We start from the raw sequence: 16432 nt of genomic DNA on the forward strand, positions 1-16432 counted from the left end.
GAGAGAGAGAGAAAAAGAGAGAGAGAGAGAGAGAAACATGCATGTGCTCATGCTCTGCTTTACAAGGACAAAATATATACTCCAAAGGCATACCCCCAGAGACCCACCTCCTCCAGCCACACCCTACCTGCCTATAGTAACCATTCAGTTAATGCTCATCAGGAGATTAATTCACTGATTGGGTTAAGGCTCTCATAATCCAATCATTTCACCTCTAACCCTTCTTGCACTATGTCACACATGAGCTTTTGAGGGATACCTCATATTTAAACCCTAACATGCATCCTATTAAAAAATTTTTAGTTAGTTCCACATTCAATGGAAAAAAAATATGGAAGAAATTTAAAGGGACATGTCCTAATGTAATTTGTCCTTGAAATGTATGATTTTGGCTGTGAAGTAGGGCGCAAGAAGGGAAGGTAAGACTGTGGTTAGGAGAATATGGTGGTTGTGCAATTAAAATGTAACTGCAGCTTGTTTGGCAGTACACATAGAAAGGCATAGGTTGGAAAGATAGTTTTGAAAGAAAATTAAAGAGGAATTATTGGTGGGTGGTTATGGGGATTGAGGAAAGTTTAGGTGACAAGATTTTCTATTACGTGGATTTTCCAATACTTCTTTAAACTTGGCATATTGATTAAAGGTAATGGAAAATATGTATGATGATTTTAAGGTTTCATGTTTTATTTTCATTTGCTATTTTTTATAATGAACTTTTAAATTGAGAATTTTTTTTTTTTACTTTAATAGGTCCATTGTCTTGGTGGAGAAATTGGAGCAGAAATCTGGGAGCATCTCCTTGTCATGATCCGATGTCCTTTTTTGGCTCTTTCGGCTACCATAAGTAACCCCGAACATCTCACTGAGTAGGAACTGGGTTCTGTCTGGACAGAATTTTTACCTATTTTGAATGTTTGAATTTCATACTTTATGGGATCTAAAAAGTTTCATGACTTTGTTATCAACTAATAGTTTATCTCTGGATCTTGAAGATGATGTCTGTATAGCACTCCTGACAGGTGGTAGCCACCCTGTACAAAGAAATATGAAGGACTCCCCCAGACAGATCGGCAATTGAGTAGGGGATTCCCCTTCATACCTCAAAAAATCTTAAGAAGAAATGATAGATATATCTTCCTATTTTGTCCTTCACCAGGAAACAAACAAACAAACAAAAAGGCATACTAACAGCCATTAGCCCTGAGTTCTATTTTCCTAATTTGTAGAAATGTTTAGAAAGATTGCTTTACTAGTTGGAATAAAAGATCATTTTGTCACTGGGGTTTTTTGCCAACTAATAACAATTATAATAAGGTATTCCATACCTCCTATTGTGGGTACTACTCTTAAGTATTTTGCATCTGCTAATTTATTTTAAAAACAAGCAACCTCTATGATTTACTATTATTTTCATTATTATCATTATCAGGTAATAATGTAAATAATGTATTTAAAATGAGGCACAGAATGACTAAGTGATCAATTGAGAGTCACAAAGAGAAGTAGTGAGACTAGGATTCCATCTAACAGAGTCTGGCTCCTGAGTCAATTTCCTTAACGGCCCAGGAAATTTGCTTTACTTAAACTTTTTAATTTGGGAAAATGTTCCCATTTTCTACCAAAATAATATGTAGATTTAATTTTTAGGTGGTTACAATCAGTAAAAAATTACTGGAAAGAAGAAGATGATGTAATGGCAAGAGGAATTGCTTCTAAGAAAAATGCCACTGTTCCCAAAGACCACTGGCAAGCCAAACAGTCATATAAAGTTAGACTTGGTATGTTTGATATATTCACATAAATTTTGTCTTTCACTTTAAATTATTCCAGACATTGTGTTTTCATTATCAAAAATTCTTGCTCTTAATTCTAGTGCTCTATGGAGAGAGATACAATGATTTAGAGAAGTACTTATGTTCAGTAAAAAATGATGACATTTGTTTTGATCACTTTCACCCATGTGCCGCATTAACAACAGATCATGTAAGTAATACTTCAGCCATATTTGCTTTGAGTGATATAAATTCTTTGCATATATTATAATTGAAAAGCTGCCTATTTTAAACTTAATCAGTACATGTGAGAATCTGATCATTATGAATTGAGACAAAGACAGTTCTCACTAACATTGCGGTATGATTTGATAGTAAACCAATAAGGCGGAGCCTTAAAAGGATTTCAGCTAGGGTGCTGGGGTATGAGTCAGGAATGATTTTTTAAACTTTATTTTTGCATATTTCTCATCCCATTCTCATAAATGGTCCACTTAAACTCCTATTTTCCTATCTGAGTGATAACTAGTCAATAGTGTGTCTGCCTTCCACAACATGAAAAGTTAAACATATCCTACATATTAAGCCTCCTTATGCATATCCTGGTCTTTCCAATACATTAATTGTTTTCCTTTGGAGAGGGCTTGAATGCATAGTTCTGTAGCTTCACAATCCAGGTCTTCTATGACGTCACCTCAGTATCTTTTTCACTCATCTATTAGGTGTACCTTACTCAGAAGCCCTCATGCTGTACATTGTTACTAGAATATTTCACCCCATATGCCAAATGCTAGTGATCTAGATATCATTCTTTCATGGCTCTTCTAATATGACATATTCTCAGAATCCTTCAGTGACTCCCTTAGCTAGGTCATCTTCTCTCCACAGCCTCTTGTTGGTGTTTCTTATGTGACACCAACCAGCTTGCTGCTAAAGTAGATTTACATTCATTTCTTCCTTATCTTTGCGGGATAAAGACACATTTTATGTTCCTGTGGTTCCTAACAAACTGCTATGTGTGTTAAAAGTACTTACTCAGTGTGTGTTAAATAAGGATAGCCAACCAAAATTGAGCATTTGCTTCATGTTCTCATTTCTAAAATGGATAATTCTGCCTATGCCATTGATTTGTTGTGAGAGTTAAATTAGATGTTATATGTAACAGGCCTTTCAAAATGCCTGGCACATGACTGTGCTTCAGCTGTTAACATGATCAATTAATTATGAGCTTATAATTGTTAATTTTAAAGATCCATTAAGCAATTCTATGGCTAAAAGCTAGGAGTTCAGTTGAGTTGTTTTCTAGTACACAATAACTAATGAACAGGCGAAAATTGAGTTTTACATATTTCACCTCTTTTAGCCATCATGATTGTATGATAGATGTCCTGTTACTATTTTCATTTGACAAATGAGGAAGGTCAGGCACAGAGAACTCAACCAACTTACTAGACATTGAATTGCTAAATGGGGCCAAGATGCAATCTCAGACAGATGGATTTCACCACGCTTCTTTGGAGGATATATTGAACAAAATCCTGAATGAATGAGATTCACTTTATAACCTTCACGCTATGTTACCATGGCTTCCAAAAGTAACTAAATTCATGGGAATGATGGTAAATTTCGAATAGGATTTTATGAGGGGAGCTTCTTTTTATTTTTGACAATGTTCTGGCTAAAATAAAAATAACACTCCTGTGACTTAATTCACACCCCAAACCTAGAACATAGACAAAAATCCTAGACTTAATAATACAATAATTCCCTTCCTCTCTCCCTCCTTCCTTCCATCCTTCCCTTCCTTCTTTCTACCCTTCTATCCTCCTCCTCTCTTTCTCCCTTCCTTCTTCCCTCGCAGTCTTTCTGATAAACAGAGATTCTCTAACATTTTCATCATTACCTGGTATTTTAAAACAGTATAGTACTCTAAAAATACTTATTTTGTATAAAATTGTACAAGGCCAGGTTATATCTTTTTAAAAAAAATATGTTTTTAGTTGTAGGTGAACATACAGTGTCTTCATTTATTTTTATGTGGTGCTGAGGATCGAACCCAGTGCCTCACATAGGTGAGCCAGTGCTTTACCACTGAGTTACAGCCCCAGCACTCACGGCGGGTTATCTTAAGCAGCAATGAGTGTTGTGGTTCAGAGTACATGCTGAAATGGTCATTCTGGTCCAAGTGCCTTTCCTCTATTCTCAGCAGCTATTAATGGAGTAACTGGAAAGCGAGGGAATTGCTGCAGTGTGCTCTGACCCCATATGACTTTTGCAAAAGGCATGCTGTTGAACGAGTCTTCTTAAGACTCCTAGACTTTTGTAGGAAGAAGGCAGGGTGAATAGATACAAAGGCTTTGGCATTATTAGGTATGTTTTGACAACTGTGTGCATAACATGGGTTTATGTAGGACATTTCCTAAAGTAGCAATGATGAGAAAATTAATGGACTCCCAAAGGGTAAATAGTTTCTAACCTTGTGTTATATACTTCAAATTAATATGAAAGAACTGAGAAGTAAGAAGAAAACATAATAAATTCTGACAGCATAGAGAGAAGAACCATCCATCTTGGTTCTTTCCTCTTTAGCTGTATCAGAAAAGTGATTTCAGAAGGGAAGAGATGGTACAGGACAAGTGAGCTGGCCTTAATCCAGCTGTGGCAAGGGATCACCCTTAGCCCATATATGACTTGCTTCTGGCTAAGCACAGCCTTGTCTGGCTTTTGCCACCAATTGTCATGCCACACAGGGACAGCTGCTGACTTTCGGAGAGCCAGCAGCCCAGGAAGCCCTTGAAAGAAATGCTATCTCTCCCTGCTCAGTGTGGATCAATGCTTACCAGTACCTGTGACATTTTGGGCAATGTGGATACAAAAATAGTATTATGGTAGAACACCACTGGGCTTCTAAGTAAAAGATGGTACAAATGTGTGACCATTTATTTCTCTTCATTGTCTACTGAAACTGCCTCAAGTTTCCCAGTTCATTAGTTATTATGTAGTGGAAAACAACTAAGCTGAATTCCCAGCTTTTAGCCACAGAATTGCTAAATGGATTTTTAAAATTAATAATTATAAGTTGATAATTAATGGATCATATTAACAGCTGAAGTCATGTGCCAGGCATTCTGATAGGCCTGTTCCATATAATATCTAAATAATTCTCACAACAAACCAATAGCATAGGCAGAATTATGCCGCAGTCTGGCTGGGCACAAATCACGAGCCACTGAAGCAGGAACAAACTTTATTTCTGAACTCCACCAACACACTCCACACACGCTCCCCGGGGAACTCTCCCAAACACCATCCAAGCCACTCCTCCAGGAACCACCAACCAGAAATTCCTCCTCCAGCACTTTCCCAACCAATGCGAACTCTCCAGGAATCCCCGCGAGAACTCCAAAGTAGCGAGAACTCCAAAGTAGCGGCCAAGGTGGACAGTAAAGGTGTAATATACAATTGAATCAATCCAGCATCATCTTAATGGCTTGCCTCTCAACCAATACTGTTGGCAAAATGCCAGGGGCCATTCCGACTCGGCTGTGGCTCTCAGCAGAATTATCCATTTTAGAAATGAGAAAAGTCAGGCCTCTATAAAAGAATGGGATTTACGTCTTAATTAGTTAGGCAGTATAAGTAACCACTTTCAAGTAATAGTTGATAAAAGAACAAAATGGCAACATTCCAAAATACTATGTTCATTTAGAATTTTGGTATAATGTAGTCTTTACCATTGAGTCTGCTTTAAATGCTCAGATTGAGTGATGCTAATTGGTTATTCCGTGCAGTTTTTTCATCCTCTTATTTTAGAAGTTTAAAGAACATGTGAGCAGATTTTATTTGTTTGCTCTTACTGGTCTGTAAGTGGTGGAAGTATAAGTATTTTAATTCTTACATTAAAGGTAAGCAACTAGCATTTAGAGGTTGAATTAGAATCAGACCATCTGATTAAACTCTTCTGAATTTTCCGTTCTACCAAATATCATCTCCATTTTTTTTTTTCAGTTATGTTGTATTTGTAGTGGCTCCCTTTGCCCAGAACTTCCAAAACTGGATTTTAAAACAGGTTTTTACTAAAACAAGTGAATTATTGTTGATTTTTTTTGGAGAAATCTTCATAGTCTAATTGCTTTTTTGAGGTTTAACATTTTTCCCAATGAGAAATCTAAGGAATCCTATTGAATAGGACACATAAAATTCCTCTCCTCCTTCTTTTTTTCTTTTTTCTTTTTTTGGCAGAGGTTTGAGGGATATTATCATGGGTCATCCAGTAGGCTCCTATAACAAAAATACCAGAGATTAGATGGCTTAGAAAACAAATATCTATTTTTCACATTATACAAGTTGGTAAGACCAAGATCAAGGTGCTGGCAGATTTGGTGTGTGGCAAGGGCCCACTGTCTGATTCTTATATGGCTGCCTTCTTGCTATATCTTCACATGGCATAATGGGCAAGGAGCCCTCTGGGGTTTCTTATATAACAAAATTAATTCTATTTGTGAGAGTTACACCCTCGTAACTGAATTACCTCCCAAAGATATTTCCTCCAAAAGCCTCCAGTAGGGCTTGCCTCCATTAGGGCTTAGGTTTCAACATATGAATTTGGAAAGGACACAAATGTTCAGTTTAGAGCAAATACCTATTAACATTTCAAGGATCAAGATTTCACATGAAATTTATTTATAATAGTAACATTGAAATCAGTAGAGCATATCACAATAAAATTTTTTGAGGACAGATTTTTTTTTATTTTCACTTAAAATATTTGTGGAAAAACAGAATGGTGGGCACATCCAAGTAGACTTAAAGCATACCCGTCAGTGGTCTATGGAAGAAATGTTTTGGAGTGTCTTGAAGGTGGTCTGAGAGCTTTTATCTTGAAGCTGACCTAGTTTCTGTCTTAGAACTTAGGCAAAGATTTCCCCTTCTTAGCCTTGCTCAGTACACTTAAAAAAGAATATTCATATTCTTAGTTAAATTAATTTCAATTGCAGGGTAGAGTTTGTGTAGTCTTGTTTAAACAGAGTCCACAAATCTTTTGGCTTCCCATCACTCTGAGCTGAACTATAAAAGCATTCTACAAAAAAAATCAGCCTAATTGCAAAGTTTTAGGAAATAAATAAAAGCTTTTTGGTAAACTCTTTTTTTTTCTATTTTAGTAATTCAGGGTCACTGATGGAAAGTATTTTATTAGCATTTAATACCTATCACTCAACAATTGAACATTTTAGTTTAGTGTCTCTCAATGTCTTGTAGCAAAGAGTAAGTCAGAAGATAAAATAGAAAAAGAATATTAAAATGTTCAATTTTATTTTAAACATAGATTGAAAGATGTGGATTTCCTTCTGATCTAACCTTTTCACCTCGAGAAAGCGTACAACTTTATGACACCATGCTTGAAACCTGGAACAACTGGCCGGATGCCCAGGTAAATAGTATTCATTGAATTAATGTCATTAAAGAGGATGGTAATACTGCGGTTTAGAATGATAAGCTCTCACCCTTTGTCACTTGTATTTGACCTTTTAAAATTATTAGTGGACCCTTTCCAAAATAAAATGGCTCCTTCTCATACATTCCTCTTCCTAATACTTTATGTTTTAATAGTTTTTAATTGGCGTTTTATTTTAAATCTTGCAAATGTTTCTTCTTTCAGCTTCTGGGATATGACAATGTTTGGTCCCCTCCTATACCTTGGATTTCTGGTCTGCTGTTGTCTTTCACAACACTTGCCTCCTTGTGTCCCAATTGCTGTTTCCTTCTTTGATTTTGTTGTTCCGAACCCTTTCCTTTGAAGAGCTTTTGCATTCTCTTTGTTTTATGTTTTAGAAGCTACAGGGAGATAAAAAGAACTTCACCTCTCTTACCCCTAAAAGCTTGGGTTTGCTGTCAATGAGACAGAAGTTGAAAACATCTTTAGATTTTCTGGCATAATTTTATGTAATGTTGTGGTATTTGTTTTCCAGAAACTGTGTCCAGAGAATTTCATTCATTTTAAGAATAAATTAGTCATTAAAAAGTTGGACGCTAGAAAATATGAAGAGAGCTTAAAGGCAGAATTAACAAGTTGGGTTAAAAATGGCAATGAAGAAAAGGTAATTTTCACACGTTTTTGGAAAGCACTCAATAGTCTTTATCATTTTCTTGAGTTATAGTACTCGGTTAATACTGTTTGTGTTTTTTTTTTAATTTTCAATATTCATTTTAGAATTTTATGTTGAACAGGAAATCTAGTGATTCAGAGATGGAATAAAAAGAGAGAAAGGAATTTGGTGTTAGCCTGATTCTCAGTGACCCCTAAAACATGACCCAGAGGCTGTTGATTCCTCTTGGGTGTTTTTATGGACAGGAAGAGGAAGAAGAGTCAGTATCCTCAGTGCTTGTGGTGTTGATGCCTCCACAGCAGACACCTGACTCACACGAGCTGAGAGATTTTATTCTTCTTTCCTTTTTAATCTTGTAATTCTTTTTTTTTTGATTTTTATTTCAAATTAGAGAAATAAATGCTGTGTTAAGAACTCAACCCGGAATCATTATTTTATACATATTTATTTTAAACAAGTTGATGGTTTTTATATTTGTCATATGTTTTCACAAATGGAGGTTTCTGATTGTTTTAGGAGTGACGTATATGGAAATTGCTCATGTGATATTTTTTTCTCACTCTGATTTGATTTTCTTCCAGGAAGAAGCAGAATACAATTAACTCACACTTTCTTTTGGTTGTTTCACTACAAAAGAGTTTTAAAAATATGTTAGAGAGTGATTTTCCAATATGGCGGGGGGAGGAACTGGCTTCCCATAACCTTCTGCCATAGTGGAACAAGCATTAATCACTGAGCCATCCTCCTCTTTCTGACAGATTGAGCTGCCTTAGAAGTTACACATTGTGTGTGTGTGTGTGTGTGTGTGTGTGTGTATGTTTCTAACAAATCTTTGTTTTCTAGTCTAATGACTGCATATTTCTTTGGAGGTTCTTGGCGTAGTTTCATAACAGCCTCTTACGACTATTTTAAGGAACCATGAAGAAGGATAAGATGACGATGGAAATATTTTTGCCAGAAATAGTGACTTTATTCTTTACTATGCAGAACTAAACACAAGTGTTTTATTCCTTCCACAGGCCAAAGAGGTACTGAGAAAACTGAGTCCGCACTCAAGCTCTTATTCAGGAAATATGCTAAAACTATTTCCACTTCTTGTTGAGAAGCTAAAGACAATGGGGAAGTTGCCTGCATTGTTCTTTTTGTAAGTTATTTAATTTAATTTGTTCTTTATTTAAATTTATATTAGACTCATCCCTTTAAAGGAGAGTTATACAAACTTCAATGCTGTAATATAGTATTTATTATTATTTTTGGTGCCCATTTTTTTATTCAAATGCATGTCATTTAAAAATACACCTTTCTAGTTCAATTCTTATAAAATATTTTAGTTGTGCTATTACAAATGGTCTTCTTTATTTGCTTTGATATTTTTTCTATAAGCTTTTCATTACTTTATTATTATTGTTGTTGTTATTTTTAGATCTTGTTAACTTTCAATACATACCTAGATCTTTTGTAAAACAAATTGAATGTACATGCACACTACTGTCTCACATAAAATATCTTACAATATTCTAGATTATTTATTGGTAGGGTGATTTAGTATTTTTAATTCATAATAATGAACACTATCACCTAGAGGCATTGATATCTTGCTAAATTTTATATGTTATCGTATAACATAACTTAAACATAGGAGTTCAATTAGTCCAGCATCAATATATAATTTATGTAGTGGATCATATTCTGTATCCTGGATAAACCTTGATAATACAGTTTGGGATCAGCATAGAATACTTGATTCACTCTAGATACTTTCTAACTACACTTAGGCCATGAAATCTTTATATAAACAAAGACACGTAATCTTGTTCCGGTACTGACGTTTAGTGTAATTTGTTCACATATAAATAGTAATGAATCATTATTGGTAGTGTACATTCACAGTAATGATGATAGGTGAATGTAAGGCTGTATTTGGAAATTTTAAGGGTTACAATAAAAATCATTACTTTTATCTTCACTATTGGGACAATGAAAATCAATTTCTTCACCATGAAGAATTCATACAGCTTACTTCTCTCATTTTCAAGCATCACCATGGATGTCAGTGAGACACAAAAATCATTCTGTGTCTCTGGAATATTTATAAATGTCTTTCTACAAAATAGAAAAAAAATAAGTGTTTGTTTTCATAAATTTATAATGCAGGGGAGGCAACATTTTACCTCTGTCCCCTTAGGTTTTTTTCATGCTAGGTTTGTGAATGAAATGGACATAAAAAAGTTCAATGGGAGAAAATCCTATAAATTAATTTAAATTTTATTTGGCATGGGATCTTTCATAAGGAAACAAAGATCCAAAGACACAGAGCAGCACACTTGATGCTGAAATGGACAAAGTAAGTAAGAAGTTGTGAAAATGTGACCTGACGAAAAAGGATTGGGTCTGGGTGATTAATTGGGTGGAAGATTGACTAGCAGGATAAGGATTAGTTCAACCAATTTTATATGAGATTTTCATTGGCTTCAACTTCTCATCCTTGATGACAAGAAGGTTTTTTTTTTCTGGTATGAGGAGAATGTCTTTCATATGGGCATTTGGTCTCCTACTTTTATGAACACGTTCTTCCACCTGCTACTTTTCAAGTGCCTTTAACTCAAATTAGTTAATATGCTAGAATAGTACAGTTTGGGGTGACATGCTTTGAACATCTGGATGTACATAAAGTACTCAAAAAAAAGAGAATATTTCACAAAAACATCAAAGGCTTAATTCTGCTCAAGGAGTTAAATCTTGGTAACGTTCTATGAAATCTTGGGTTCTCTACAAATTAAATTGTGAAAATTCTTGGTCTTATGCAGTGTGATTTAGTCATAATTATTCCTAATTTCTCAGAGACCTGAGAATTGTCTGGGCTCAAGTGCTACCTCTAAGAGCTTTTCAAAGAGTAGTGTAGTTGTCAACTTTCTATAGTCTGATCTCTGAAAAAAAAATGTGTGGAACCCATTATTTGGGCAACATCGGTGTGTGCTTAAGGGCATACACTTCAAAGCCCGGCCCAAGCTTGAATGCCACCTCTGCCCCCTATTAGATGTGTTACTTCTGGAGGATTTTAAGCCTCAGATTTCTCATTAGCTGTGTTAATACATGATGATTTTAAGCCTTAGATTTCTCGTTTGCAAGATGAGATGATAAAAAAACATAATGCACAGGGTTGGGGTTAGAATGAAAGCAATTATTACATTACTACTGAATATTATTGGCTAAGGTCCAATCTTTAAGTTGTATTCATTCTATATAGATAAAGGGAAAAAAATACAAGGGGGAGAAATGAATTACAGTAGAGGGGGTAGAGAGAGAAGAGGGGAGGGGAGGGGGGATAGTAGAGGACAGGAAAGGCAGCAGAATACAACAGACACTAGTATGGCAATATGTAAATCAATGGATGTGTAACTGATGTGATTCTGCAATCTGTATACAGGGTAAAAATGGGAGTTCATAACCCACTTGAATCAAAGTGTGAAATATGATATATCAAGAACTATGTAATGTTTCGAACAACCAACAATAAAAATTTTAAAAAAATAAAAATGTATTAAAAAAATAAAAAAATAAAAGACAAAATGATGTCTAAATAATCTGGTATTTTAAAAAAACATATGCTTAGTTCCCAGTAACTTACATTATTGCAAAAAGAGAAGCATCATAACATGATAGTTAAGAACATGGGTTTGGAGACTAGACTCTTCCACTGTCAAATGGGGTACTCCTGGGCATGTCACTCAATCTCTTTGTATCTCCCTTTGCATTTGCATAATAGAGACAGTAATAGTGCCTGAACTAATACATTTAAGCCACTTAAAATAATTTCATCCACTTAAAATGGTATATGACAATAGTAAGTATAATATAAACATTTCATATTATTATTTTATTGTCTGAAGTTTTAAATGTCTTGCCATATGGCATAGATTGTCATTTTCTTAGTCCTTACCTCACCAGTGTGCCAGTTTATTTAATTTTCACTAGCTAACGACATTTCTTTTTTTTAATTTTTTTTTTTAGTTGTAGATGGACATAATACTATTATTTTGATTTATTTATTTTTATGTAGTGCTGAGGATTGAAACTAGTTCCCCACATGGGCAAGGCAAACGCTGCACCACTGAGCCACAACCCCAGTCCACCACATTTCCTTTTAATGTTAACTCTACAAAGACTTTGCCAGAAAAGCACTGTGCCTCACAACTTAGACTTTAAAACTTTATTATATGACCCAGACTATTATTTGCTATAATAAGCTCTGGCTGGAATAATGATAATGCCTAGTGATTACTTCTGGCTACAGCATTTTCTAACAAGTTTAAGTAGCAAAATAAAAACTTTCATGAATTTTATTTCAGGATTCCTATAGAAAGCTGTAGATTCTAGATGCTGGGAAATGCATGTGATGTAAACATAGGAATACATACTTTTACTTAATATTTTACTTTTCACTTACCATGAGAATTTGATCTTTAGCCATTTTTTCAATTAGTAACCATTTGGTTCTCTTGTATCTGATCAATTAATTGAAAAAATGGCTAAAGATCAAATTTACATTTCCAAAAATATAAAGCCTAGACCTTGGAGGCATTTCTGGATGGTAAAGGCACAACACCTGGTTTTATCTGATCTCTGGAAAGAAGTCATCATGTTACAAAAGTCAAGGGTGAGAACCTATGATTCTTTCCAACCTGCCAAAAACAAACCTTTTGATTGCCAAAAAACATTTTCTCCCCCTTAATTTCAGGCAGGGTTGTGAAGGATGGAATATCTGTCTCTCTTATGTATGTAAATGTTCTCCTTCGGAATGTCTGACGACTCTTAAGGGAATAATTCCCATGAGTGATGGGGAATGAAGGGAACAAAGGAGTTAACTAAAAAACTTTAGTGGATCCACAACATCTTGTGTGTAATTCGTGATAAAATTCAGAAACATGGGCTTTAAAAACCGAACAGGTATGTGTTAGGATAGCAGCAGTAGATGGAAATAGGATTTGAATTTTACTTATGATATTATTTTCAAGGCAAGCATTCTTCTTGTTTCCAGATTCAACTTAGGAGCTGTAGAAGGCAGTGCCAAAAGTGTGAGTGCTTTCCTGGAGAAAAGGCAGGAGATGCAAAGGCCCCCCAAAGCTGATAAGGAAGCCCATGTCATGGCTAGCAAACTTCAAAAACTTAAAAAGTCCATGGAGAAACAAAAGCTCATGTAAGTATTTCACTAAATGAGTTGGTCATCATAGAGTTAAAAATACCTCACATGTCCCAGTGGGAAATAGACTCTGAAGGTGCTCTGCAAAGAAGTTCTACTTACTGTTTGGACTTATTTGCAAATTTGAGAGGGAGAATGGGGTAAAGTTAAGTGACCATTATCATATATTCCTGGCACGGATCAGTTTTATTCAAGATTGGGAGAGACAGGAGCACAACCCATCAGTCTGGATAGCTTACATAACCCTAGGTAATCATCCCGCAAAAGAAGCACATCCGAGACATGTGTGAATTCTTTCTCTCAGTGGGTCCTCAGAAGACTTAAACGTTGCCTGAATATTTTGTCTCAGGTCAAAACAAAGCATCACAGTGTGATTCTTAGTATGAGCTGGGGGCTGGATTGATTGAGATGCCAGTTATCTCAAGGGCTTTGCTATTGTCCCCTCTTCCTTGCTCTCAGTGTCCAATTCTGTCACCTCTAGGGCCAGCATATGTATGCTTTCCCTGTGGGTCCTCTCCATCTTTAGTCGCTGCCTGGTTTAGGTGTTCCTCATGTCTTCTCTGGATGATTGCACAGATCTACTTTTTGGATTTCAGATCTTGATGTTCACAATTCTTCAATCTAACCAACAAATGTTCCTGCAAACATTCAAACTGATTAAAGGACCCCATGCTCAGTGTTGTTCCTTCTTACTTGCTTAACCAGTGAAGTCTAAGCCCTGACTATTGTTGGTATGCCGACATGTTGATACTGCTGGTTACTGATGACGAGTTCTCCTCTCTCACCTGTTGAAGTATGACATTAGAGAAGCACATGGAGGCAAGCATATAAAGCACAGCTTATTTAAAAAGGGGTAGCATAGACATCTCCTGGGAGAGAAAAAGGGGCCATAGCTGGTATCCTGGTATCCCAAGAAGTGAGGGGTTTTGCCCTTTTTTATACGTCTTAGGCTTCCTTTGTTCTACTGCTCTCTTTCTTTTATCTTTCTCCTTCCTGCATATGTGACTAGGCCTAGGAAATGCTCGTTGGGCTGGCCAAAAGTTGGGAAACAGGTGGGCTGAAAGGCTGGGGAGGAGTGATCCAGCAGGAAGGAGGCTTAAATAAAAACCTGTATAGGGAGTGACAATACCTGGGGACAGGTTACCTTAGCTACAGGTAGGAGCAGGGGCAGGTTCTTGATAAGGATGGAGAAAGGGCTCTGAAGGAATTAACATTTCAATCCCTCCATTTTCTGGATCCGACCCTTGCCTAATTCTGGCTTCAACGTTTTAGTCTTTGTCTTTACTTCTTCCCACCACATCCCTCTAGAAATATTCAACATTTATCCTTGTCTTCACATGACATTCTCTTTCATCTCACTCCTTCCTTAAACTGACCTATCTGCCCCCAGTGCCTTCCTTCCCGTTTGCCGCCTAAACATGGACTAAAAATTTTTGTCATTATTTGCAGAAATCTGATTTCTTTGTTTGTTTGTTTACTTATTTACTGATTTAATTTGTCCCCCAATATTAAAAATATCTGGTCCCAACTATTTTGGATATGGGTAACTCGATCTTCATTTCTTTTCCTAAATTTTAAGTTTCTTTACAACAGAAACTATCCATTTCCTCTTTTTACCTCTAGTGCTTGACACAGCTTGGCAGATAATTGTTCCAGAAATATTCCTCAGAGAATAGTGACTGTTTCCCTTCAAGTTGCAACAACTTGTAGAACATCTCTGACTTAGATATTCCATATCCTAGAGCAAGCTAGAACCTGCTGCTGATCCTTCTGGTTGTATTCCCTCTGTTTTGGGTCCCTAGCAGGAGGAGAGTAGATGAGTTTAGCTGGGAACAGCAGGAGCCTTTCTTAGCACCTTTCTTTAGCTCTCCAGGAGCCATATTTCAAGATGGATTTAGAGACCAAGTCAAGCTATAAAAATTCAAGTCTGTTTCAGTGTCTTATTCAACATTATTGTTGTACTGAATGTAAGGAGGGATTGTCTTATTTATTACACATTAGAGAGTACCACTGTGACTCTCCTCCAACTGCATCCATTTCCATGGAAGGAGGAGCCAGTGGAGCTAAGGAGACATGACCACCCAGAGCTCATTGTGTCCCTTTTAAATTCTAGGTTGTTCTGGGGCTATATCTGTTAAGGTAGAAGGATAGAATGCATTATATTGGCTAGTTTATTATCTTGATTAAAAACTTATGGACAACAGTATGTGGGCCTCCATAAGTGCTTTGCTCCATATTGTGCAAACATAGGGCTGGGACCTTTCATAGTCATACTGCTCTCCCCTGAGTTAAAGGTAACGTTATCTAGAGGTGAGGATACTGACTGATGGAATACAGGTAAGCTCACCTTCTCATATTTAGAATCTCTTGTGCGCAGTTGAGGGACAAATAACTCAAAGAAAATAAGCGATCTGAGTCTATATAAAAGGCTGTTATGAGCCTGCATGGTGGCATATGCCTGTAATCTCAGTGACTCAGGAGGTGGAGGCTGAGGCAGGAGGATTGCAAGTTCAAAGCCAGCCTTAGTGACTTAAGTGAAGCCCTAAACAACTTAGCCAGACCATGTCTCAAAATAAAAAATAAAATAAAAAGAGGTGGGGTGTGATTCAGTGGTTAAGCGTTCCTGGGTTCAATCCCTGCTACCAAAAAAACAAAACAAAAAACAAAAAAAAAAAAAACCCAAACCAAAAGTCTATTACATTGAGCGGTGGTAGTGGAGAATACAGTGTGAAGACCCAAGAGTCTAAGGGTTGATGGAGGGGTGTCTTAGTTCACATCCCCTTAGCGGCACATGATGAGATGGGGTGGGTATCTGTGTAAGTGCTTCATCGATGGGGTGTGCTCATGAGGAAACTGTAACATAGAGAATGAGGCAAGCAGGAAAGGGGAGGTGAAGAGGAAAAGATCAGGGTGTCCTTTGTGCTAGAAAACAGCCTGTGCCTAGCTCTTCTGGAAGCTGTGGAATACCATAGAATCCCCACCTGCATCAAGGGGGCTGACGTTTAGAACTCATGTAACTGAAAGTTCAGCTTGGTCTTTGTCCCCTGTGACAATCAATGCCAATTTAGTAATGAGGACTGGTTTTGAGAAAAAGGAAAAAGAAGGTTTATTGCTTTGCTAGCAAAGGAGAAACACAGGGGACTCCTGTCCCAAAGTCTGTGACTCTCTGGATCAGGAGGGACAGGGGGGTTTTAAATAAACTTCAAGGGTTACATTCTAGGTGCGCTCTGGTAGGGGTCTCAGGGTTCCCTGTCTGCATGTTAGGATTCACTTGTTAATTTGGGAGATATTCACTTCCCAGATTCTCAGCAGGCATCGCCTCCCTGTAGTGGGTGTGTTCAAGGGCAATTAAC

At 36.6% G+C, this 16432-nt stretch overlaps 1 protein-coding gene across 5 annotated transcripts in view; it reads left to right on the plus strand.

Moving 5' to 3' along the window:
* Ddx60 (DExD/H-box helicase 60) overlaps positions 1-16432 on the plus strand; it is a 99618-nt gene that overhangs the window by 50155 nt on the left and 33031 nt on the right. For 4 of the 5 annotated variants that reach the window (XM_048791711.1, XM_015486230.2, XM_015486229.2 and 1 more), the window contains 7 exons: positions 751-866; positions 1648-1778; positions 1874-1983; positions 7099-7203; positions 7742-7870; positions 8899-9023; positions 12918-13076. In XM_048791711.1, coding sequence (XP_048647668.1) covers positions 751-866; positions 1648-1778; positions 1874-1983; positions 7099-7203; positions 7742-7870; positions 8899-9023; positions 12918-13076 — 875 coding nt within the window. The remainder of the gene's footprint in view (positions 1-750; positions 867-1647; positions 1779-1873; positions 1984-7098; positions 7204-7741; positions 7871-8898; positions 9024-12917; positions 13077-16432) is intronic. The other variant, XM_048791710.1, reaches the window with a different exon arrangement.

Source organism: Marmota marmota, unplaced genomic scaffold (genome assembly GCF_001458135.2).
Source record: "Marmota marmota marmota unplaced genomic scaffold, marMar, whole genome shotgun sequence".
Taxonomy (NCBI): Eukaryota; Metazoa; Chordata; class Mammalia; order Rodentia; family Sciuridae; genus Marmota; species Marmota marmota.